Source organism: Bombus flavifrons, chromosome 10, assembly GCF_040668555.2.
Source record: "Bombus flavifrons isolate JBK064 chromosome 10, iyBomFlav1_principal, whole genome shotgun sequence".
NCBI lineage: Eukaryota > Metazoa > Arthropoda > Insecta > Hymenoptera > Apidae > Bombus > Bombus flavifrons.
In genome coordinates this window covers 8,159,343-8,186,331 of record NC_138451.1, presented here as the reverse complement: position 1 = coordinate 8,186,331, position 26,989 = coordinate 8,159,343, and the positions used below count along the sequence as shown (strand labels likewise).

The 26,989-nt window shown below is 38.3% G+C and overlaps 1 protein-coding gene across 6 annotated transcripts in view; it reads left to right on the top strand.

Annotated features, from left to right (window-relative positions):
* The window catches only part of mub (poly(rC)-binding protein mub), a 229,576-nt gene extending 212,776 nt beyond the window's left edge, over positions 1 to 16,800 (top strand). For 5 of the 6 annotated variants that reach the window (XM_069122424.1, XM_069122422.1, XM_069122427.1 and 2 more), the window contains one exon: positions 1,958 to 3,722. In XM_069122424.1, coding sequence (XP_068978525.1) covers positions 1,958 to 2,336 — 379 coding nt within the window. In that variant the 3' untranslated portion in view covers positions 2,337 to 3,722. Of the gene's footprint in view, positions 1 to 1,957; positions 3,723 to 9,126 lie in introns of those variants that run through there. The other variant, XM_069122428.1, reaches the window with a different exon arrangement.
* The last annotated feature ends 10,189 nt before the right edge of the window (positions 16,801 to 26,989 follow it).

Here is a 26,989-nt window from a genome sequence, read left to right as displayed (position 1 = left end):
GCGTTCAATTCCGCTTTCTGTTCGTCCTGTATACGCGTGACGTACGAGCCAATTATCGTGGCTACGATTTCGCTGGATCAGCAAATCCAGCAACTGGTCAAACTGCTGCATAGTTGCCGTACAGATGATATACCCGTAGGCGGCGGAGTGCAAGTGCTGTGCCCCGTTTAGTTTGATTTCCGCTTTTCAGTGATTCACAGAGCCATGCTACGTTCCATTCCACTTTGCTAAAGTATCCGTGATGCGATACCAAATTGAAAAGACTCATAGAAATTCGATGTCATTACATGCTGATCGATGTTCGAACGCTTGTTGCTTTTCTTTTCTCGCTCTCTCTATCTCTTTCTCTCTCTTTCTTTTTTTATTTTTTTTTTATTTTTTTTTTTACTTTTTACAAGTATTCTCTGTATATTCGGAGAACTTCTGTTTTTATGTGTCATATGCAACGGACTATGGCTCTGTGCTGCGTCAGAAAAAAGGACGTTGCGCGTTCGTCGACTAGGAACAAGAAATTTCTTGAAAATTTCGAGATCGAGGAATTTTGCCAGATACGAAAGTGAAATTGAACTTTGAGAAATTGTTATTTTTCGTGGTGATCGAAACGAATGCTGTCGAACGTCCTTTTCGATGGCGGCAACTCCTCGCAGCGTATCCTCCGCATTGGGACGCCATTTTCGGTGCTCCTAGAGGCTGCATCGTGTACGATCGACGAAACGTGACGGCTGTATGTCGTTGGATGAAAAACGATACAGACAGATGCCGATGGTTCGTCGGTGCACGGTGTCTCGAGACCGATAAAACGCGTCCCGACGACGGAAAAGTCTCCCCCACCCCCCCACGAACAACCACGTAGCCGGTGTACGTGAGAGTATCACGCTCCATAGAACACACCTGTGGCATAACTCTCTCTTTCTGTAAAGCCTGTTGAAAACCTTGCGACTCGAAGTCTTTCTTTTCTTTCTATTCTCTATTTTCTTTTTTCTTTCTTTCTTTCTTTCTTTCTTTTCTCGCCTGACATACATCACACTTAGCGTCCACACCACCTTGTCACTCTTTCGATCTATTTCTGTTTAATCGATATAACAACTCTGTTCTTTTAGCGGACCCGTCTTATTATTTTCATTTTACTATATCTCACACATCGCCATGATTCGCCTCTTTTCATTTCCTAGCCTCTGTTTCTCGTGTACACGTCGCTGCGACTCTTCCTTTCTGTATATTTCTTTCTTTTCATCTGATCGTTTATCGAAACACTGTCCGACAAAAGGAAACACGTACAGTAGTGCTCGCTTAAATTCCAATAGTTTCGCCTAAATTCAAACGACCCAAAATCCGCTTATACTCCCTGTACTGTTCGAACTGTCGAGTGTAAATTAAACCTATCGACAAACACAGCGAATAGACATAGTTGGAATAAGTGAAAATAGCGGTTATATTCCTATATATTGGAATGAAACTTTCCCATAAAATAATAAGAGTTTTGCTATATTCGTTCGACACTTTCCCTACACTTGATCTATTTGAGTCTATCTAAACGTCAATTGGTATAAGAAAAATTATGCCCAAGAAACGTGCAGATTTGCTCCACTCAATTACCGTGTCTTTTACATTGATTCTCGTTTGTCCTCTCACTTGTTTTCGCTAAGTCTATTCTTTCCCTCTGTCGAGGAAATCTCGAGTTCTCCCGTACGAAACAAAATCGTCACCCGCATCGCGAGCTTTGCAATCTGATCCTTGATTTAATTGTAATTTAATCGAGCACCGCTGTACACGCATATATATATATATAAATATATATATATATATATATATATATGTGTGTGTGTGAAACACGAAAGTAGCCACACGCAAACATAACACACGCGCCCATATACTTACATAAAACTACATAAAACTGTTTTTATACGAGAGGAACGTTCCCACCCTGACCTTTTTACATTTTGTGTCTTTTCCCCAGTGTTGAACTGCAGAAAGCTAACCTAGAGGCCCAAAATACCCAAACCCCTGGCAGCGGTACCACTCCCGGGGCATCCGGGGCCAGTGCTTCTCCCTCTACTACCACTACCACTGCCTCTCCCTTGGCCAGCGCCATTCCCTTGGCTCAGCTGCTAAGCAAGCCAGGCGCCCTCAACGCCCTATCTAGCCTCACCGCCCTCGGCGGACTCACGGAATTGCTAGGTGGCGCTGCTGGTGCGGCTGCATCCGCTCTTCCGGTCCAGACAACCGGCGTTCACCGGTCGCACAAGTTCACGCCGAGGCTACGTAGCCCTGGCGCACCCGGGCCCACCGAGAGCGGCAAATTCAAATCCGAGCGCACCAAGTACAACCCGTACTGAGCCACCGACCACGAAGAAACGAAGGAGAGACGCGAGATCAGGGAGATCGTTACACGTACACGCATTACTCATCACAACGACCATTACAGCCACGATTACCACCAATACCACAACCACCACGATCATACACACACGGAACACGAGATTTACATTGGAGAAAAGTGCGTACGGACGCCAGGGTAGCGCGAGTCCTGATCAAGACTTGGCTAAGGATCGGACCAACTCGATAGTTTCAGAATGGACTACCAGCGATGATAGCGATGATGATGCGTGATGAAAATTCATAGGGTAAGACGCGCGACGACCGTGCCACTTGCGTCCTACAATTGCCGGTCACGGCATCGACCTTCGTGTTTTTCTGTCGTTTTTTTTTTTTTTTTTTTTATATATATACATATATATACATAGTCTTCTTCTTCTTTTCTTTTCCTTTTTCCTTCTTTTTTTTTTTGTATACGATATAGAATGTACCGATCAATTTGTATTTCTATTTTTTGAAAGGGAAAGTTGAGAGATGGTTTAAAGGCGAGATCCGACGCTAAGTCTTCGGGCCTTCACATCAAGCGCGACGCGACCTCCGAATCTGACTTACTTTTAGTCTGAACGTATCACTTGCTCTGCGAAATGCGTGACTTTAACACGCTTTCCTTTCTGCATTTCGTATACATTTTCTGTTTTATTGGATAACGGTATTTCATTTTCAGAGAATCATGATATATCTTATACAGTACGATGATGGTGAGTTGACTTGGAGGACGCGACCGCTTGTGCACCGTCGCGAAACAGCCTTTTTTGCACATATATATATATATATATATATATATGTATACATATATATAACATAATTACGATGAATTATATTAATTGATTAATGTCGGAAGCATAAAAGGCTCTTCTTAATAGCGTTAGGCGATTCCGATGTAATTTTTTCTTGTAGTTGTATAGCCCGACCACTTTTCAATTTTGAGAGCGAGAGAGAGAGAGAGAGAGAGCGAAATATGTCGTGCGTGTCGGAATTTTTAGTAGGGAAAGAAAATAAATAATGGAACAAAAAAGAGGTTGGAAACGACGTGTACGACATTTATTAGATATTACTATGATTTCTTTTTTCTTCCTTTCTTTTTTTCTTTTTTTTCGATTATGTCTTTTACATCATTTACGCGAGAGAATGTACCTACATGAGAGAAGAGTGTGAGAGAGTTGAATGAGAGGAAATGAGAAATGAGAAAAAGCGAAGCGTAATGACGTGTTCAGATACGCATTGTGTCCGTAATCATGTAACCGTGCTCTGAAATCAACGCCGGACACTGCATCCGGAAATAGAATATGGTCTATCGCGACAGCGCGAGAGAAGAAGAAGAGGTTTAAAAAAAAAAGAGAAGAAAAGAACAAAATGAGAGAATAATGAGAAGAGAGCTTATTCGTACCTCGACATGAGGTTTAAACGCCGCTTCTTCGAAAAGATTGGAGTGAGCATAGACACATTGTACTCGCTAAATGCGAAAGAGACAGAGAGAAAGAAATAAAATATACGCAAGGTAATCAATCGATTTACAATAGTGGTCGTTTTATTGTAACGATAACGATGATAATTATATACGAATAAAGCAAAAACGTAATCATATTCACAAGGAACACGCTCCATTTATATATGTATAGATATAAATATATATATATATTATTATTATTAACATATGTATGCATATATAAATAATATATAAATGTATTATTGACATATGTATGTATATATAAATAATATATATATATATACATATACACGTACATATTAATATACGGGAGATAGAGAAGAAAGTAACGATTCCCCCAGCGAGTTCAGATTAATTAGCGTTAATTAACATTTTAGATACGTATACACAACCTGTTCACACTTACACCACTGACATACACAGAAACGCGTACACAGAAACACAAGGATGAAAAATAGATGAAAAAGATCGTGTTTTATCGAAGAGAAAAGTCGCATTCGCCGCGAATCGATCAGTCTTTTCTTCTAGCTCGTCCCTCAAGAATGTAAAATGTAGAACGAAGATATAGCGACGAACGAAGAATGATATTTCAATAAAATATGAGTCGATCAAGATGGGAATATGAATCGAGTCGATCAATTTTGTTAGGTTGATAAGGGAGGATCGAAAAAGAAGTAAAGACTCGGTGAATGGACGTCGATTTTTAATGACGATCGACTGCGTACGAGCTCCCAGATCAATGTTTGTGTGCTCAATTTCTAGTTCGTAGCGAGAGAAAGAGGAAGAGAGAGAGAGAGAGAGAGAGAGAAAATACGTTGCATAGATCAAGCGGATGTAGATTTATGACCGACGAGTGGTAGAACGCTCGTGCACCGATTTTTGCCGCGATGTCGTGATCACGATAGTTCAGATTCTTTGTTCTTGACGATGGTTCGAAGTTCCGTGCTACGATTTTGTCAACTTTTTTTTATAATTTTTTATTTCTCGATTTATTGGATTTGTGAAGCCTCGTTTATTTTCATTCATTTATATAATTAACCCTTTAAAGCTACATTTAAAGGTGACGCCGTCATATATAGAATGTTATTTTACAAAACGATTATTGTGGAATTATTTTAGTTTAGAAACTGATAAAGTCAAGCGTTGTAAACGTTTTATTATTATTCGTTATTAAGAGAGGAGATATGGAACGAAATTATTGAATCGAATAAATCGTGAACACGATCGCGCAGCTCGTAGTATAATAAATGATACTTCATATTGCGTTTGACATTCTGTACACCCATATGTAGTCTTGTTCCATATTACATACATATATTTGGTTCTCTCTTGGAGACAATAATGATTTCTCACGTTGGCGGCGATTTCCGTGAAAAATCGACCAGACAAAGATTCTGCAAGTGAGAAAAAGTGAGAAAGAGTGCGTGTGATAGGATAGAGTGAAAGAGAAACTAGCGTGAACGAGAGAAAAATAAGACGATGAAACTAAAGCGATCTTTTTCTTTTTCTTTCTCATCGTTAAGACGAGAAGGGAGGTTTGACAAAATATATCAAGATTCAAAGAGTATACACACACAGGATTTTGTAGGTAATGTTAGTCTTCAACTGTATATTGGTCTCTTATAAACGATGTCGCTGAGCTTGTGTGCTTAACAAGACATTAGCTACCCTGTATCTCACCTTGTTAAATAAAGCTAGGCGTGTTTAATACAAAAAAAAAAAGAGATGAAATACTTTGTGAAAAATAAGCAATTTCGACGAGAATTGAACACACGAGAAAAAGAGATAATCAAATATCTCGGTATTCCTTAGAACGAGGTCTCGCAATGCACTATAGTTATTTTCAAACAGTTTGTCTTAGGATAATAACAAATTATTATCTTGTTGGATAATATTATATAATAGTGGTGGCAAATAATAATTATTATTGTATTATTAAAACGCTACTATTAGTCTTGTCACAATGAATTCTCTGCATTGAATGTGACAATGAAAAATGTGACACAGGTATGGTTAGCTGTAAATACGCGCTGTTCTGCGCGAGTTCTACCGTTATTTATACGTTCCCATCGATCCAGCCTCCCTGGAAGAAACTAATTCTGTAGTACTTTGCGCGACCACGTTTCTGGCTTCTGCTGTACTTTTATTGTTGCTACCTCCTTTTAGAAACCGGCCTCGTGTTTCGTGGAACGAGCGCCTCTGATCCGCGTCAAATCGAACGACGTGAAAACGAAAGAGAGTTGAATTTTAGAACGAGCAACAGCGGATTTTTCATTTAAAAAAAAAAAACATATATAAAAAATGAATTTGTAATCGTAGCTTCTTTTTTGGCTATTCTTATTACGTTGGTCCGTATGCAAGGAATGATGTGTGGATATATGCAGATATGTTATAGAATTGATATTTTAATCCTTTGATATATTTGAGTGTTTTTTATTATTCTTAATGATGAAGCATATAACAGTTTAATTTTGTGAACTGTGCGTCGTTAATGATGAACGTGAGATGTATGAATATCGTTGGAGATTTTGTTGGAAAAAAGATGGACTAGGAGGACCAGAAATATCTTTGATATGTCATTGATGATCCACAATTTTATATCAAAACTTCACGTATAAATATACAGTGCAATTTAAAGGTAAAGAAAGCTACGTATTATCAAACCAATGCCGCTCGTTTGCACTGTTCAATTATCGTCGGTTTGTAGATCAATTCAACTTGTAACAATCATCGAACGAAAGCTGAGAAATATTCCACTGGAGTCGCTCTGCTCCGTATGAAAAATGTCTCTCAAATTCCTTTCTCGTTCGTCGATTTGATCTGGATCCAATCCTCGAAGGATCAAGGAGTGTAGCATCCGATCGACATAAAACAATCGATGGGGAAATATCACGGTGAACCATCGATATTTTGCCTATATTTTCATATTTTTTTCTTTTTCTTTTTTACTGCAATCGCGAAACGACGATTAAAAGAGAAAAATGTTTAAGATTGTCGCGTGTCTCGTTCACGCAAATCTTCTGTTTGCAATCGATATAGATTGTAACCTATTGCCGCGTATAGCATACAAATCTCTATGTATAGCAAACACGATGCGCAGAGTGTACATACATTATGTTATGTGTACATACGTGCATATATATATTTCGAGAAAAAAAAAAAAGTTACGTACCAAGAGTGGAGAGACTCGTACAGAAAGAGGTATAGAGAAAAAGGGAGAGAGAGAGAGAGAGAGAAGATGTATCCATCCAAACAACTTGACCCAGGCTCCTGCCCGTTTTTGGTAAGCACCATCCGCTCCTTTGTAGTCCCGTTAATCGACACATACTCTTCTTCCCAATTTTTACGAACCGTATTTTCGGCAACTAGCGATCTTGTTCTTATTACTCTATTCGTTTCTTTGTTACTTCTTTCTTTATATATATTTTTTATCTATTAATTAACTGGCTCTCTCGAATACCCGTTTTAAACATTTAACGTTCCGTTGTTTTTTTTTTCTTCACCTTTGTATCTAGTTTCCATGTTTTCACATTTTTCTTTGATTTTTTTCATTTTTTGTAATCTAACTCTTTATCGTGAAACAGACGATGATCGCGACCAACGGAGTTGCCAACCAGAACCGATTTTACCGACCAGATCATCCGAACCCCTCCGGGAATCATTCTACATGAATGATTACTATCAATTCGATGCGCACCCTTTCATGCATGTTTCCGCTCGAACATTTTTTTGAGAACTGTACATTGCATTTGAGACCGCGTTAACTACGCTGTTATCGATACGCGGCGTTTGTGTGATCTCCCTTTCTATCCTTCTTTTTTTTATTTCTTTTTCTTCATTTTTTTTTTTTTTTTTTTTTTTTGGATTTTAATGACGGTTCACGGAAGATGTTCGTGGAGACTCTGCATGCCGAGAGGGTGTAATCGAGAGCAATCTGTACCTCGATGTTCGAGGATCTTCTTCCGTAGATCTGTCGCATGTTACCTGAGGAGCGAGGGAGACGACGAAGCGCACTCGTTTGCAACTTTCGGAGAAATATAAAAATTTCTGCTATATGCAAGGAAATCAGGATTTTTTTAATTGAATTTTTATTATTTAGATTTCTGAAAGTTCGAGTTTTGTATTTTCGTTTGTATGTTAATTCCTTGCAATAGTATTTTTTCTTCCCTCTTTTTTTTCCTTCTTTTTTACAGCAAATATTTTCGAGTGTACAGTGTAATTATTCTGTGAAATATTAAAGACAGAGAAACATTAATTGATTTGGAGGGAATAGCTACTTCTCGTAGATGATTATTTTTACACATTTCGAGATATACTAAACAAGATAAACAGCATGCAATCGTCGGGGAAATATTTTCCACTGATATTAACAAGTTCGAAAATTTAAGTTAAATATAGGATCGTCTATTGATTTAATTATTTCACTGGTTTCGATTGCGAGTGGTGAATATGCTTGTTGATTGCTTTTCGCTGTTTGTGTAAGTATTGATCTTGTTTAATATATCCTGAAATGGAGAGCAAAACGAAAGTAAAAAGTTAAAAAAAATAATGAAACACAATTGTTTTTCTCAATACGTACATCGATATTTAAATATCTAAAATTCCATCAGACATAATCCTTGACTTAATTGTACATAATAATTCATCGGAACATAGCAGAAAGTATAAAAAGAAGTTAGAGAAGAGTGTTGATATTTCAAAATGGACAAACTTAACAGAATCTGAAACAGTGGGATTCTTAGAAAAATTCTTGAAAAATGTTTTTCGCACGATGTCTGTTGTCTTTTATAGTACACTGTATAACACAATGTTATATCTTATACGATGAAATTCAAACGAATCTGAGTGTTTTATAAAACGTTCGACATATAAACCAATTTGTTGTATTTCTGCTCCAAATCAATTTTTTCGAAGCTAATCACACGCGTGCACTCGATCAAGACATTTAATTAAATTCATTACTAACCTGATGTAACGTATATTACTTGCTCCTATCAAACAATTTACGAACTAGCCTTTCGTCAGCCCTTCGATGTAAAAACTATTCGAAACAACAAAAATCAATGAAAGTGCCGAACATGAACGAGAAACCTCCGAGTTAAATAAATCTTGTAACTTATTTCTGTCTACGTTTTTACTCTATCGTTGAGAAACGTTCCCCGAAAACGATGCAACAAGAGGAATCGAGCAAACGAGAGCGTTTGGTCGTGTCCACGGTCGGCTCGCGTGTATCGAGCCAGGGAATCGGCGCTACTTCGCAAAGATCATATCCGGTCTGACAGACACGGCCAATTCTGTTTCAGGATATCACAGGAAACGACGGGACTGTCGATACCCGCGTACCACTTCATCCCGCCGGACCACATCGTTAAGTCGCCGATCCACTAAAAGTGGTGAGACACATACGTATGTCGTTGTCGTCGTCGAAAGGACGCGGGGCGTCACGACGCACGCGAAGCTGTCAATGGCATCTGGGGCTGGGCCACGCACTGTGTTCAACCAGCTTGCTAATCGACACACATTTTTAACACTCGTATTACACCTACGCATACATGATACATATACACGATTATAAAGCACACACTTGGTTGAAAGAGGAACAAGAGCACACACGATACTACACAAATACACACACAGACACACGGTGAGCAAAAGGTGAACAACAAAAATGGAGCACATCGTCAGGATAGGAAAAAGAAAAGGGAGACTTGCATACACGTACACGCATACACATATAAATATTTATATAAACGTATACATATAGGTATACGTTATAAAAGCGATAAAAAGCAGAGAATGGTAGGCGTGGGATACACGTCACGAGAGATTAGATACACGTTGTATGCATAAACACGTATACACACAGAGGTATAGAGACATATATATATATATATATATACACACACGTACACTGACACACACATATACACACGTCGTACATGCATACGTGAGAATATTGTGCGCGCGCTCTCGACAAGAGAATCACAGAGGTGTACATAAGTGGCGAGAACGCAGAGAGAAAAGGGATTAAATCGAGCACGCGCTTAATAATAATGGTATATAAAAAGAACAAAAAAAAAATGAAGAAAAAAAAATAAGAAGTATAATACATGCAAGTAGAGACGATGAAGGCACGCACGCGCGTACACGGTTATATGATATATATAAATATATATATATATATATACTCGAGTGTACAAAACTGTACAAAAAGATATTTAAACGAACAAATGAAACAAAACAAGCATACAAACAAACTGAAAAAAAAAAGAAACAAATAATAACGATGCACGCCGCAGCCCGTCATACACACACGGTGGCTGCTGCCGATTGGTAAAGGGAACAAGCCAAAGATATGTTAGTTTTCATTTTTATATTTAAAAAACGAGAGAAAAAAAAACAAAACGAGAATAGACGAGAGAGGCGGGAGAGAAATACTACGGCGGCCGAAAATCTCGGATCATCGGCATCTCGATGATTGGATCTTTGTTCCCGTAGGTGTCAGTTGTATAGTAAAAATATTGCTGCCTTCGATCGGAGAAGGTAAAAACGTGCAATTTTGTATCGAAACAGCACCAGCTTAATTTCTGTTCGAAATTACGTCAATGTTACGTTCAATTATACAAATTTGTACAACAACTGTACGAACGATGTTACGTTGTGCTTCCAACTAATTTTACTAAAATTCGTAATTGAACCCAGAATGTCAGAATCTTTAAAACGATTCTCGATAATATAAATTATCTTCCAACTATTGTTTCAATTCTTCCATTGTTTGTAATTCTTAGAAGATTGTTAAATACGATTTAACAACGTAGTTAAAATACAAAATTTCAGCATTCTAGGCGAAATTAGAACGTAGAATCTAGAAAGTATTCTAGGCAATTTCGAACAAAAATTGGGTCTCGTTGGTGTCGTACGATATAACGTTGCACAATTCGTAGCACCAATTGTGGAACCAAAGGTCCGATAGCAGAAGGGGTAGTCTAATATTTTCGGTCAGCATAGTACGAGAGAATTATTATTATAATTATTATTAATCATGAATGTGTGAAGCAAAGACGCTGAATAACTATATAATATTATTAGGCCGGTTGTTAGCGTTTTTTCTATATTGCTGGCTATTCTAAGGAATGGAGACTGATGGGTTTCTTTTCACCCATTTAGCTAATTTAAAACGTGAAATCATCCCCGAACGGGATCACCAACCCTCTTTGGACAATTTCATAGAGATCTCATTTCTAGAGATTTATTATTTTCAAATTAATCTTCTTTAAGATTAGAACCATTGAAATCTCTAGTACGAAGATATCCAACAGGAATACTCCTCTTAGATTCTCAATCTAACAAAGTCTTCTTTGTCACTGATATCTTCATTTTTTCGGACGAACAAATCTCTCGCTAAATCTTTTTGTTTATAAGTGTCGATTAATCAATAGATTTCGTTAAAGACATATTGGTTTCGAGCGAATATTCAGAATATTCGTGGAGAGTAAGAAAATAATTGTTTAACAATTATATTTCCCAACTACAAATACCAGACAAAGGAAATAACTTTCAGATTTTATCAATCTCCTTTTAATAATTCAACTTTTTATAAATTTCAATTTATTTTCCTTCCTAAAGTATAGATAACTTGACGTTTCTTTTCTTTTCTTTTTTTTTCCTGATCCTTCTTGGCTGGCGAATTTTATTTGTAAAGATGCAGTGGAGAAGATCGCTGTCCAGTAGAATCGAACGATCGTAATTAGACAGAGGAACTGCAGTAGAATCGGACGATCGTAACCGAACAAAGAAGCTACCACTCGGGATTTCTGCAAAGCTTTGAATTTATCATCGCACGATTCTCGATTGTTACTTTCTATGGCAATGGATTCTGTTGGTTTTCTCTGTCGATACAGACGAAGCAAGAAGGATCTTCGACTTGATAATTGATTAATTTCTCAGTAGATTCTCTTTTCCCCTTTCAATGAGGTCAACCATTCTTCAGGAGATTAGGTTCATCGATATATCAGAGTTCTTCGTCCCCTGCAGGTCTTAATGAAAATTTAAGAGAAAAGAAAGAGATATAAAATTGTTATTGAAGAACAATTTCGTTACGTTCGGTTTAAGTAAATAATATTAATTTGTCAGGTGGAGCTCCGATCAGTATAGAAGCGAGACTCCGCAAATTACTCGATTTTTAATTGTTATCGTTGTTATACGTTACGATGTAACTTTTATTTTGCCGTCATCGCCATCCGTGACGATACATTTGTCAAGATGCTTAAAAAAGAAGACGTCAGAAAGTCTTAAGGAAATTTTTAAACAATTCGAAATCCATCAAATTAATGTAGCAAATGCGGTTGTTTTATGAGAAATATTACTGTGTTCGCGAGATTGTTGTTACTTTTACTAATTTATTAGTGGTCGTCATTAATAGAAATTTATATGGATAAATGTTGCATTGTTAAGATTCTGTTTATTTTTGTTACGAAATTATTTTGTTTCTCTTATTGTTAAATTCCAGTGTTTTTAACGTGGAGCTTCAAGTCATTGACGTACTATCAGACCGTACTATTAGCGATAACATTCGAAAAAATGAGAACTATTAAATAGTCATTTGGCGATAACAAACATGAAAAACTCTTCGTAATGGTTTTATCGCCAAGTGGAGTGATAAATTAAATGTTTCAAACATGAAAGAGTATAATTTTAAAATAGATTCTTTAATTACGTTATGTCGTACTTTTTTCGCCATAATTTCAAACAATTGTAGATACTTTGAACATTATTTCTCTATCTATATAGAATATGGATGTCGTTCACGGAGGCATGATGTATTTCTTTTACAGTTCAATACTCAGAATTTCTCTAATCTCCAAGTGCAATATACTCGACTTCTGTACGAACGACGAAAAGGGGAGAAGATATATTCTTATTTCTTGTCTTTCGTCTCGAAAAGTGACCACGACCGTAGCTGGATGTCACGTCGAGTTCCTCTTTAAGAAACCTCGAAGCTTTCCTCGAAGCTTGGAACCGATGTCGAGTCCAGTGTGACGGATCTTCAAAAAGAAAAAACAGAAAAAAGAAAAAACACACGTTCCAATCATCGTACCGAGAAAACTGGCGACGAAATTTTCAAAAAAAAAAGAAGAAAAAGAATAAAAAAATGAAGGAAAATACGTCGATATATCAGGATCGTTTATTAGAACGATCGAATCGACGGTGGTGCGCACTTCCGTTGAAGGAACAAAAATGAAATTATTACGTGGAGTATAAATAACGATATATTATATATATACATATAATATATATATATTTATTATACGATAAAAGAGGAAATGAAAAAAATAAACAGAATTAGAGGGGATAAAGTAGCGACGAAAAGGTGTGCGAGCTGAAAGCCTAGCTTCGATCAGGAGGCGTCTCCTTGTTCACCCTCTTCTTCATCTCTTCGCCCGCTATTCGCGCTGTTCTTCCATCATGTTGTTAGGTCTCCTTTTCTCCAGGTTTCCTCCGTGGAACCAGCTCCACTATCCGTAACTAAATCGTGCTTCTATAATTGAAAAGATTGAACGATAATCTATGAAAATGTCGACTTCCACTTAACTAGAGTATCCATTGTTTCAATGGAAAATGATTTGACTTCCACGCTGAATAATTTTAACCCTTGGGGCTGTCGCAAAGTAGATTTAAAATCCTAGGTATCCACCTTAAATTTGAAGACATTTTTTCTTTATAATTTTTAATATCATTCGTAAGTCAATATTATCGGCTGTCTTTAATCCTTTAATTTTTTGATATTTAAATTTTATTTCGCTGTTTAAACGGACAAAATCTCGACTTCCGCAGGTTCGTCGTTTATCGTTCAAACTTCTCAATTCGCTTCGGCGACAGCTGGCGAACAAAATCGGACGTTTCTCGATTATTCTCTGTGTGTGTATTCGTTGCAGGGTAAATTCAGTGTCTTGTGAAATCGGCGAGCTATGAGAATGAGAAGGAGATATGAAAGGCAAGGAATGGAAAATTGATAGTAAAACTCGCCGTCTTCTTGGTCTTTATCTTGGTTGTCGTTCGCATATATATCCAGGGTGATGTTAGCTCTCGAGACGTGCAATATGTCTTAACATACGGTGCACGTACATAAGACACACGCATGCATATATAATACAAACGTGTCGTTTCGTTCGGTGTCCATTCTTTACACGATTATTTGTAACGATGCGTGCATTCGAAGTGACGTCGTCGAACGATCTACGCGCTGTTTCTCTGGTAATGATAATAGCCATGTCTTAAATCAACAGAGCGTAAGAATTATATCATAAATGATTGAATTGTCGGAATAACGACTTAATAAATTTTGTGGAAATAATGAAACACGAATAATTGATGTCGTCACAGTATCTGTAAGTATTTGCGTCAACCGATACGTACAATGATTTCTGATTTTGCTGTTATATCACCCTCTTACGGGATATTAGTAATTGTATATTTAAATTCTGCGGTGTAAAAATAACGGGTTTGCTTGATGAAACAAACGGCATTCGACAAGTAAATTGTATTAACTGCAATTTGTCTGATTATCTCGCTCGATGGAAAATTGTAAAATTTATAAAATCAAGCTTTGTAATCTACAACCTGTGGCTTATCAATTTGCTAATATTACTATCAGTTATTTAGTTATTGTGCAAGAGAACCAGAGATAAATATTTCTGTGTCTTTCGATCGGGTCGTTCGACGAAATCCTCAGCGAAATTTTCCATAGGATCGTCGATGAAATCGATGAAATCCAACAAAATTTTCGATGAGATCGATGAATTCCGACAAAATTTTCGATGAAATCGATGGAATCTTCCAATGTGTGCCAAAGATTTGCGATCCGTACGAAATCATCGAGGAAACTCGTCGTTGTTCTCGTTTGGAGCCGAACAAGTTTTGCGCGCTCCGCCTCCCGCGGATACTTCAATGTTCTTCCTCGCCCTCTTGGCGTGTTTCCCTCACAAAATTCCCAATATTTTTTAGACGATTGTTCTTTCAAATCGCGTGCGTCGTTCGCGCTAGCTGTCTCTTGTTAATTTGTCAACTGAGAAGAAGATCGTTGGCCGTGTTGCCGCGAGAAACTTAACCGTTTCTGACAAAAAGAATTTCCTATTTGCCATCGCGTTTTCCTTTCTTCGTTTAAATGTCGAGGACGCGAGAAACGTGTGCAATACGGCGTCGCATAGCTTTACAGCGCTTGAAAGACTTTTTTAGCTTATTTTCTTTTTTAGGTCGAAAGATTTTTTTTAACTTGTTTTCTTTTTTAGATCGAAAGATTTTTTCTAGCTCGTAGCATTTCGATCGCTCAAAATTTGTATCTAGTGTTTCGTGATTTGATCTTGTAAATATTTATTGTTCGTGTCGTTGTATATATATTTATCGATTTACTCATTTCATTCTTCTTGTTCATTAGAATGATACGTCATTTCATCGACTCGTTAATCAGATAAATGTTCGCGTCTCTATTTATTGTATAATTTTATTCGTTTTATTCTCATTGTCCTTTCTTTTCTTCCCCCCCCCCCCATGACTACTATCTTTAACCCTTCGCGTGACCAGCACGTGACAGTGAAACGTGTAAGGAGAATACAAATTAGCGCGTTAAAACGAAATCCGTTAGCCCTTTCTTATATCGTAAATTAAGAAACGATTAACTTATTGTTAGGCGGTTAACGTATTATTTATAACATTGACATGGTTGCGACAGCGAAAAGACGATATTCGATCGTGCATCGGCGTTCTCGACGAAGCATTTCTCTCTTCTCTCACTACGATCACGAGAGACTGCGTATGTTTTATGCATTCGTTACGTAAAATCCGTAAAAGCACATAAAAATATAAGAAACAGCGAAAGTAAGATCACGATATTCGGAGAGTGAAAGAATTTGCATTATTCTGAATTTGATGAATTCGAATAAGCATCCACAGTCCGATAACAATAATCACTCGCACACATGTACACACTGAGGCCGCGACCAGGCAAAAAAGAAGGAAAAGAGCAACAGGAGAGAGAACAAAGTATAAAAAAAAAAAAGAAAATACAATAGCGACTTGCATCCTCCTCTGTATCTTCTCGTTGTCCTCTTCGTCTTCGCGATTCCGCGTGATTCTCTTCGCGTCCCGTTCCCTCGTCCACAACCCCTTTTTCGCCCTCTATCGTCGAACGTACGATAACGACGTACCGTGAAACGTTCAAAAGAGAAATCCACGAAGAAATGCGCGAAAAAACATTGATGAGAAAATGGTGGGAAAAACTAGAGGCAAAGGTAAATAAAATGTCGACATAGTTTGACGACCAGAAGGCAGTCTGTGCTGAATTAAAAGCAAAGATTCGGGACGAGGAGTCGTCAAATGAGAAATGTAAAACAGGTTTCTGTAGCGAACAACTCGAGTAATAAACACGCGAATATTATATATGAATATATATATAGTATATCGAGACGAACAAAAGCTGAAGTAAAAAGAGAAAAAAAGTTGGCGGCAGACGCTGTATGATTGTGTATATCAACAATAAATAATTGCTGTGATTAGAATCGATTATATTAGTAAGTAGTTAAGGACAATTTTTAAGGCACAGAGGTCGCAAAGAGAAGAACAAAAAAGCAGGAAAAAAAAACTGAATAAGAAGAGTGGTAGAGTGGGCAAATGGTTATTATACGATCATATCGTTCGTATTCGACGATGTCGCGTGAGTGTGCGTGTTCTCGCGAGTGTTGTGTGTAAATGAGAGTCAAACAGAGTCTACGATGGAAGAATGAAAAATGCGAGGAAACAGTAATCGATTGGCTTGAATAGAAAGATCGTGCGCTAGAGAGATGGAAATGGGGGGGGGGGGATGGAAAGAAAAAGGAAAATGATAAAAATCGCTAGAGAGGGTGGTATGTTTTCTTTTTTTTTTTTTTTCCTCCTTCTTCGAAGGATCAAGTACGTGCGCGCGTGCGTGTAATCCTCCTCGATCACGATGATCCACGCGTTTCAAGGATCTATAGATCGGTGAACGCGGTGTCGTGTTTTGGAGGAAAGGACTAAGTAAGAGGCGATTGCCGCGCGCGTTTACGTAGAGAACTGCATGTACACAGGCATACTATGATCTTTTCACTCGACTCATCCTTTTAAATTCGATCCGACGATATCTTGTAATATCTTCGTTTATAATTTTATCATATGCCTTCCACCGATGAGATACCATTTCGAAGAAACGAGCGCAAATACGAATTTCTGGTATGAAAGATTTCGCATTAATTAGAAATTTGAAACTTTACGTATCTTCCTTGTTACGTAATAAAGGTTTCTGTAGTTTTACATAAATATTACATAGATACATTTAATAAGCTTTCTGGTAGAGCAAGCTATCGCTTTATTTGACGCTCGCAAGGGAGCATTGGAAAGTCTATTAGAAAACGTAATCGAGATTAATTAACATTTTCACTTGATAATAGAAATTAGTGCTTCTAAAACGATATAATTGAGATTAATTTTAATATGCTCGATGATTATGTGTGTCTTTTTTTAGTTAGGTGTTTTTACTTAGAAGGCTGTGAGGAAAAAGAATTTATTCGAAATGTATGAATTTTTAATATATATTACTTAACTTTTATATATAGTATAAATATGCTCAATGTAAGTTTTATAGCGTATTTTGGATCACCTTTGAGAGTTTCAACTATTTTCTGCAAGATATTTTCCGTTTATCATAATCACACTTGCGAAACGATTAATTTACATCTTTTAACTGAAATTCCAAACAGTTTCTGATCGGAAAGAAACGCAGAAACTAAATTCTACAGTTCATAATTCTATAAAAAATTAAACAATACCTTACATGGAACGAGTCAAGTGAAAAGAGCAGCCCCGTCGCGATCAGAATGGGCGAGCGAGAGCTGTTTGTGTTCTAAACTGTCCCAATGATTTCGGATAGTCGATACTTTGCCCGAAGAACGATGATCACAGTTTCGATACTTCGTCGTTTCTTCTTAATCTCTCGTCGTATATTCTTTGATGATGAAGTATCGTTCACGGTCCATCGATCTTCGACCAAACCAAGAAACCAAAAAAAAGAAGAAAAAAACATAAAAAAAAAAGAAGAAGAAGTCTCATTTCACCAAACTCCGTTGATGGTTTCCAAAGTCGATCACTTACAAACGTCAAAGAGAGAATCATTATTTCCTGTTTCATAATTTCTTTACACGAATTAGGAACCATCATCGAGGCTGATATACTTGAAAAGCATATCCGGTGACACATATGACTAGGCTACGAACTAATTAATCTCTCTTCTGCTCCGATAACAAGCAAACTCGTGTATTTATTCGACGTGTGAATCGTCGAACGGAAAGTCTGTAGACTAATCGTACTAATTATTCGGGACGTCTCTATCTCGTAGCGTATACCTTCGAGTCAGACTAGTTTCGTAGCGTCTAGTAGCCGTTAAGAATATCGTCTATCGTAACTCGTAAACTTCTTGATCCACGGTGAAGAGGAGCCGCGTTTCTAGAGGGATCGATCGAACGAACAAACGCCAAAAAGGTGTCTTTTTGGTTGACCATTCTTGAGTCGCCAATAATGGCTCGCGTAAAAATGGCTATCGTAGAACGAAAAGCGCAGAGAAGGAAGAAAGGAAAGAAAAATCATGGCACTCGGAGTAACTTGTACCTCTATAGAGAATCTCACAAACTCTTTCGATATATCGATACCGATATATCAACGATATTCGTTTATAGATTATAGCAGAATTCGCGAGTTTCCATCAATCGGAATCTTTGCGAATCAGTGTTTACGTTGCCGTATTAACGTGGAAAATTCAATTCCGTTTGAAAAATCTGCAGAGAACACGGCTAGCGTCAACTACGCTTTACTCGAATAAACCTTCGAAAACGAAAGATTTCTTCGAGTCGTTGGAAAAACGTGATCTCGATCGTTTGAAACTCGTGAATTTTCCAATGATCTACAGCTGCGGAAAAAAAAAGAATTGGACCATCTCGGCGTAGCTTCTCGCTGTATGAACCAACCAAGAACAATCAGACGATCGTCGAATGGTCTTTGTTTCGGTGCAGAACGAATCGTTGCACCTTCAACCACTTCCCGCCCCCCCTTTTTCATGTCGGAATATTCGTACGCACGCGTGTACGCGTGATTTCCAGCTGAAATCGTGCGCCAGGTTGCGAGCAACTTGTTGTGCAGAGGGGAACAGATATATCGCGTGTCGGTCATTTTGTTTCTCAGAGAACAGAGAATTTTTTCGTGTATATGGAGAATATTAATCGTAGATTCGATCCCTTGATATTAGTCCTCCCTATTCGTCTCGTCATTTGCCCTCGAATGAAATTTATTCGAAGAAAAGCGAGGACGTTGCGCGCGTCAACTTCGATAGGAACGCGTTCGTAACGTTGTGGCGTAGAGCAATCTGTTAGTGCAGGGGCCTTATCCTTACTGCGCGGGCACTGACCGGAAGTCGTCGCTGGACCACGCGACGCCATTGCCTTTCAATCTCGAGCTGTTGAACACGTTTGCGCCGCTCATCGAATTCTTATTGTTCGTAACAGAGATAGAATTTCTCGTACGAAATTATGTTGTACGTATTTCTACGTTGTGGAATTTTACAATGAAATTGGAGATTTTGCAGTTTAGAAACACGCGCTTGATATTAATTTTATCCGTTGCGTGTGTGAATTATTTTCGAGAGTTCGTGAATATTTGTTAACTTTTGTCTCGTGTTTGTGTCGACGCTGAATGCACGTAAAAGCATAGACCGAGACACGAGACTTAGAGAGCGGGCGTGTTAACAAGAACTTGGTTTCAAAGCGAAATTTCTCCCCGAGTTGGCGTTTCTTCTGCGACGTACGTTGTTTGAAAGAATCGGAGGATCGGATTTACGAATGTCGATGTTTGCAGAAAGCGTGGAAATAATTGGCAATGATTTGAGTAAAAAATATATGCGGAGTATAGAAATATTTTCGATAGAGTTTTCGAAGAGAGATAAGGTGATAAGAAGATAGAATTAAAAATTGCGTTGTATTTGGATTTTTGTAGTTTTTGTAGTATAATTACCGTAAGGTTGCTTTGTATTAGAAATTTTAGTAGATAAAGACGAAAATAATCGAAGAATGATAATAATTTGGAGAGTACTTTGCGAAAAATGTAGTTACACTTCGTACGATAAAAAGTCGGACAAAAACGAAGAACAGGGTTATTGTGACTAAGAAAAACCACAATAAATCGTTCGAATAGTAGTAGAATAAATATGCGATACTTTTTACTCAACGATCAAACTTTCCACTTTGCACGATTCTTAATGATCGTGTGTTCCATTGATTCGTTATCTTTTTAAATATAACAAAGATTACCGTGAAGGTATTTCAACAACGCTCAAACCGATCGAGAGCTAACGCCTTGATACAACCAGACAGTATTATCGGATCTTTTCGTGTCCTTTCCTAAAGACAAGTTAGGCGACTAATATACATTATAGAGTAAGCATAGAGTCGATACTTTTTGAGATACTTTAATCCCACATATCACGAAACGTAAGAGAAGGAATATCGGGTTTGCTCAATCTTAACTAGAGGTACATTCGATCATTTCTAGAAGTAAAACAAACTATTTCTTTCGGAATTGAGTATTATTTTTCGAACGATCCTATGACCGTTTGAAAATTCGGTACATCGTGGAATGTAATAATCGTAGCAACGGTGAAAAAACAAATCAAGTTACTAGAATCAGAAACTGATGACTCAACGCCTCAAATAATCTACAATCCGACGTTTCAATTAAAAAATTCCAATTAAGAACGCTGGAACTGCGATTCGAGGGGTCGACAACAAAGATGAAAAGGGTTCGCAGAGCGAGAGGAAGTGATTGGAGGGTTGAAATTTCCGGTCGATCGAACGTGGATCGGCGCGTTTAGAAGAGGATGGAGGCGCGTGGTCCACGACGATCCGTGTTGGTCGCCCAACCTTAACCGTAACGCAAGGCAATCAGCTAAGAAATAACTTAGTTTTTATAGGATATTGAAGCGCACGCGCCCTACTTCCGGCGGGGCGCGGAATTAAGGGCAAGAAGAACAAAAAAGAAAAAAAAAGAGAGTAAAGTATAAAAAAAAGGACCTTTTAGTTCTCTCGTCTGAAGGGCGCGTGGAGAAATAAAAGAAAAGAAAAGACTCGAGCGCGATTTTGGACGGCCGCGCGAAGATTCTCAACGGCATATTTTTCTGTAACGATTAAGCAAAAGAGTAAAAAAAAAAGACAAAAAGAAACACGAGAGAAAGAGAAAGGGAGAGAAAAAGAGAGAGACTGTGTGCGTGTGTGCGGATGTGTGCTTGTATGTTTGTATATGCGCGCGTGTGTTTGCGTGCGTGTGCGCGTGTGTGTTTGCGTGTGTGTGCGTGTGTGAAAGAAACGAAGGAGAGACGAACGGGTATTCACGAAGGGAAAACGGTACATAATGAACGAAACGAGGAATCGGGAAGAGTACGCGGAAAATAGAAAAGAGAGAGGGAGAGAGTGGCACACTTGGAATAATCGAATCGCAGAGATACATGGATGCGCGCAAGATATATGTGTAATTGTTTTCCTTTAGACGTGTGCCAAAAAATAAAAAGAATGGAGCGAAATGAAATATGAAAGAGAAGGAGAATATATATGGAGATCGTGGGGATTGTTTGGCGAGCGACTCAAACCGTGTGCCAAGCTTAGATGAAAAGAAACAAAATGAAAAAAAAAAGGAAATAATCGCGGACTGATTAATTACGTGTGCCAAATCGTCGTTGCACAGACACATACGTACGTACGTACATGTATACACACGCGTACATATAGAGGCATACACGTACGTACAATTATTATCGTACCCGCTGCAGCTGTTCTCGAGTAGCGAGCTCTTTGCCTGCCGATTTTTCGTGTTCCCTTTTGTTCGCGTACTTAGAGAGAACCAGCCGTGTCTCCGTGCTTCTTTGTTCGCGCCGTAGAATAATTCCTCGGTCCGTTTATGGATGGATGGATCCTGTTTATAGATATTATATTTGTAGATTGTTTTTTCTATACGTTACGTACGCGAGAGGGTAGTCGATTTTTGTACGAAGATATCGGGATAGGATTGTACGGTATATAGTGGCTTCGCCGGAGTATAAGACAGGAAAAATCGGCATCGAGCGAGGGAAGGAATATTCGATCGGTTGCGACCAGTGAATTGTCCGTTTTCTAGGATTTTATCAAATCTCTTTTAATACTCTTTCGAAACATTAAGAACGTTCGTAGTAAGATATACAAGAAAGAGATTATAGCGCGTCGACTATAATATTATTTGATTTGAACTTTTGAGAATCTCTAAATGACTGAACAATATAGTAGGACTTGTGCCAAACCATCTTGTTTCTCTACTTTACATATAATCTACTTTAATCGTTAAGTCTTTAACAATTGAGTCTTCCTTAACGCGATTTAGAGTAGACGTTTGGGACAGGCTGTTGTTCGACAAATTAAACTACGTTTCGTAAGAAGAGATACAATCATTACAGTCTGTCGGAAATTAGCTTGATTAGATCGATACAATAATTAACTTCTCGCTATGTTAAAGCTTCATTTAAGAGCAAGCGAAACGTAATAACGAAGAATGTTTTAATTCTCTTAAGTAGAATAGATAAATAAGTAAGCGATTACAGCATTAAAATAAACGTAGACGTATGATACAAGAGGGATTAGAATTTTATCTTTGATATAATATAAGGGAGGAAGGTGAAAGGACGTTTCATCGGTTGCAACCGAACAAATGGAAGTGGAAAATGAACGTTTTCAACGGCAGTTCAAATCATACGTAAATTAAGAATGCGGCCCAAGAAACGGGGGCCCAAAAGACAGGGATTATGTAAAAAAAGAAAATACGATAATACGAACTTCTAACGTTGGGAGCTTTAATTGTTTGCATCGATATTCGCGATCCATTCGAAAGATCGTCTCGCGTTATCTAACGTTGATAACGGGGTAACACGTTTCCGTTACACGAACCAAGCAAACTTAGTATACATCTTCCCGTTCGTGTGATTTCCACCATCCCCTGCTGTCCGTTCCTGCTTTTTCATCCTCGTCTTCTTCGATGACTGTGAGTGAGGATTCGCGTTAACAGAACGATCGATAAATATCCAGTTGCTCGATGATCCACGATCTAATAAAAGAAATAATTTCCGAGTAAGGAGCAAAAGTCTGATTAATAATCATAACGAAATATGTTTTTAAACGTTCCATCGTATCTCATCGCATATCAATTTTAGATATATAGGAATTGAAGTCGAGAATATTTTATAAGATATAGGGACTCACCTAGGTCTGTATGTTCTTCGACGCAAGATCATCGAGCGTCGAGGATAGTAAATATTATTCCAAAATTCCCTCTGAACGGAAGAAGTCAAGACTCTCGTAAAAAGAACAATAATAACAAACACCAGCCTTTTCGAAAATGGCAAAATTCCTGCGAGCTTCGTAATTTGACTTGAATAACGCGGGTCAAAATTATTTTTCCAACTAGGATTAGGAGATATTAACATTTTCAATAATATTCGTCTATTTCAAAGCGAAACTTTGTCGCTCGAAAGGTTTAACGAATCACGCGAAAAATTAACTGAGAATCGTCGTCGTGGATCATTTTGGAGCAACGCAAAATGAAATTAGAGCTCGTGCCAACACTTTGAGCGATCGTGTCCGGAGATGCATCGAAGGAGAAGCGCTCTGCACGAAAAAGCGAACCAGAAAGCACATCGATGAGAGAAGAAAGAAATATATGTATAAATACACGAAAAAGGCGTTCCCTGTTTCCTTTGCACATCACACCCGCACCCAGCGATATGGATGATCCGCGTTGTTAATGACCATTCTTCAAGCTGATTCCTTCTCTTCCTTCACGTTCGACGCCTTTTCCTTTTTATCTTCCTCGGCCGATATCGACTTATGTTAGAAAGCCTTTACGAAAACAGGGTCATACAAATACTTACGTGTAATACGAGTATTTTAAATTTTTTAATCGCGGTTAAAGTGACAAGAACAAAAAGAAGGTTAAGAAAAAAAAAGTAAAAAAGAGATGAAAATGAAAAAAAAAGGTAACAAAAAGCGATGAGTTAGAAAGAAGAAACAGAGAAGCAAACGTAGTAGTGTGCAATGTATAACAATATGAACAAACTAAATAAGAGACGTAAACAAAAGAAACAAAAAATGGTGAATAAAAATTTTTACAAAAAAAAAAAAGAAGCTGAGAATGTGTGCGTGTGCGTGTGTGTCTGCGTGCATGTATGTTGGGAGAGATTGATCGAGCGAAAGAGATAAAGCGAGAGATGCAGTGCCACGAAAGGGAAATGCGTAAAGAGAAAATGTCGCGTTTGCGTCTTTCAAAGCGTTTTCGTTGGATAAAAGAACGAAGCGTCGCTTTTTATAACGTGTTGCTGCGAAGATATATATGTATGTATATGTGCGCATAGAGCTGCATACTGTATCGCATGTGCAGGTGCAAACTAGCGAGGTCTGCGAGCACAGGGAATAAGATGAACGTGAACACCGTACTTGATCGCGGTATCTATTCGTCGAACGATCGATCACGATAGCCCGACCGGATCCTCGTCGATTCATCGGCTCTGTTCAACGTGTTAAGCTTCTGGGTCAATCTTCCGTGTACGGGCCTTTAATTTGTCTTCCTTTCATTGGTATTACCTTAGTGACGTTGTACGTAACCGTTGAGCTCGGCAATATCGTAACGGTGTAGAATAGATGGAAGACAAGGTAGTGTAACAACTTGAAAACCATGATTTTGGTAATGTAAAACGTTCGATTACTAATTCTCTGAATCAATCGTTTGATAGAATGCACAGGATCGAGAACGTTGAATTCTTAATTGGAAAGGAATTCAGCAATCGAGGGTTCGATCGTGCCGCGATCGATCGAGGACTACGTAATTCCAGGGTAACGTTTTATAAAATCCTCCGATGCACGCGATATTCGTACGAAAAGGGGAGACAGGCGTACAGAGAAATAAATACGTACATTAGAGATGCATGGATACGAATCGTAGAACGGTATACGGTCGAATTTACGCGAAGGGGAGATTTTCTTTAGGAGTGTAAAGATAACGCGAGCAAGCATGGGGGAGAACGAAGTAAGACACACGTGCTGTAAGTAGACAGTGCATACGGTGCCACGCAAGAGTAGTGTGTCTTGAAAATGATGGACGGTTGCTAGCAATTGCCGTCGCGCCAGCGAACACGAAAATTAGCTGAAGCAAGACGAAAATACGTAGGACAGATGCACGAACGAGATACTCGTGAAATTATGTGCAACTTGAAAACACACTTTCACGGCTACTATTCTTGTCCTGGCAGCGTACATACGTATATATACATATAGGCGTATATGTATATATAAATGATATACAATTACTGTAAGCATATAAGAGATATAATTTATATAGCTGTATTCTACGTCATCAGTACATGTAGGACAGGCTTGCGAGTGTTCACATGTGATCGTCTCAGCCGGCGTGAGAGTGCTTTAAAATCTAGAGACTGCGTGAGTGAGAGAGATACAATATATAAATATATATAAATATTAAAAAGAAAAAAAGGTATATATAATAAATAGTTAGATACAGAAAGAGGGAGAGAGAAAGAGAGAGAAAAATACACTATACCTTGTAGTCGACGTTACATATCTTTGCAACTCATTCGTTAGAGAGCAGAATTTGTCTGTTAGGCGGATTCAGCGACGCCCAGCGAGCTATAATATGTGTCTGTTTAATCCACGGCAAGACCAATATCGCGCGAATCAAACAATCCAATCTTAGAAAAGGCGTCGCTGGTCGACTGTGCGATCGATCACGGTGATCCTCGCGGGTAGCAGACCCGTGAATGTGACGCACAGACGACTCAGACCTGGCCCAAAAGTCAGTCTACATATCAGACTCTATATAGTTAGCATCAGGTCCCCTTCTCAGATTACAATGATTTTTACTCCGAGTATAAATTTCTGGTGTATTTTTTACGATTCATGGCTCTGCCTTCCATTCGTCATCAGAGATTTTTCCTATCGAGTCTCAGATTTATCGCACGATACGGTGAAACCTTCTGAAACGTGAGAAGAACGAGTCGGTGAATCATAGTTTATCGAACTTTAAATCCATCGATCTCTCCCCCCTGAAAATGTCATGATGTGCTCACCTTTTCCCCATGGTGATTTCGAGTCGACCAGCTCTCCTCGAGTGATCCAGGTCGAACATAGTCATCGATAGCCCTCCCTAAATCGCCAGATCTTCGTCTGGGTCTTTCCTCCTTCCCCTGAAGAAAAACAAGCTACATCCTAGATCTAGAAGAACTATTCGTATCGTCAGTAACTGCTACTCTATTTACCAATGCTACCTAACTGTAACCGGCATTAATACCGCTACTGTATCGCCCCGTTATCCAGCTGTTCCGCGAACGAAATCGTAAATTGTTCCATTTCTCTTGTCGATCGTTAGTTTTAACGAGCCCGCGTGAAATTCACGTCCTCGAAACAGGTGTAACGAGAGGCTAGACTCTTTCGAAAGGACATAATCGTCGATTCTTTTTCTCGTGGGAAGGTCAAGACAGAAATTCGATTTCGTTGCGCGATCACCGTCGCGTGTTTCTTCATCTCATTCCTTCGGTTTCTTGTCTTGATTCCTGGCATCATCCGCGTTGAGAGAAAATTGTGGCTTCTATCCTTTCGGAAAGCGGTATGAATTTCTCATTCGGTACATTACTCGAGAATCGAGACGTATCGAGAAGTATCTTTATGATTTTCGGTGATACCGTGAGTATCGTTCGAAAACGAAAGTTGGTTGTTTCGAAGCGTTTCGAATAACTAACAAGTTTCCCGAGGTTTTACTATATCATTTTGATTAGCAATCGATAATATAGTAGTTAATAATTAACTCTTGAGGAATTGAGAAATTATAATTTTTATAAGAAGAGAGAGACAATACATTATACAATAGAATGATAATAAAAAGTGTACAATTTTATGTACAAATGTGAAGTAGCAGAATAAGTGCTGAAATTGGCGTTTAGAGTTTCCATGATAGTATTCGTAAAAGATATAGCGTTTAAAGTTTTATAGGGTGGTATTTCAAAAGTAGTAGCGTAGAATTATTATCGTG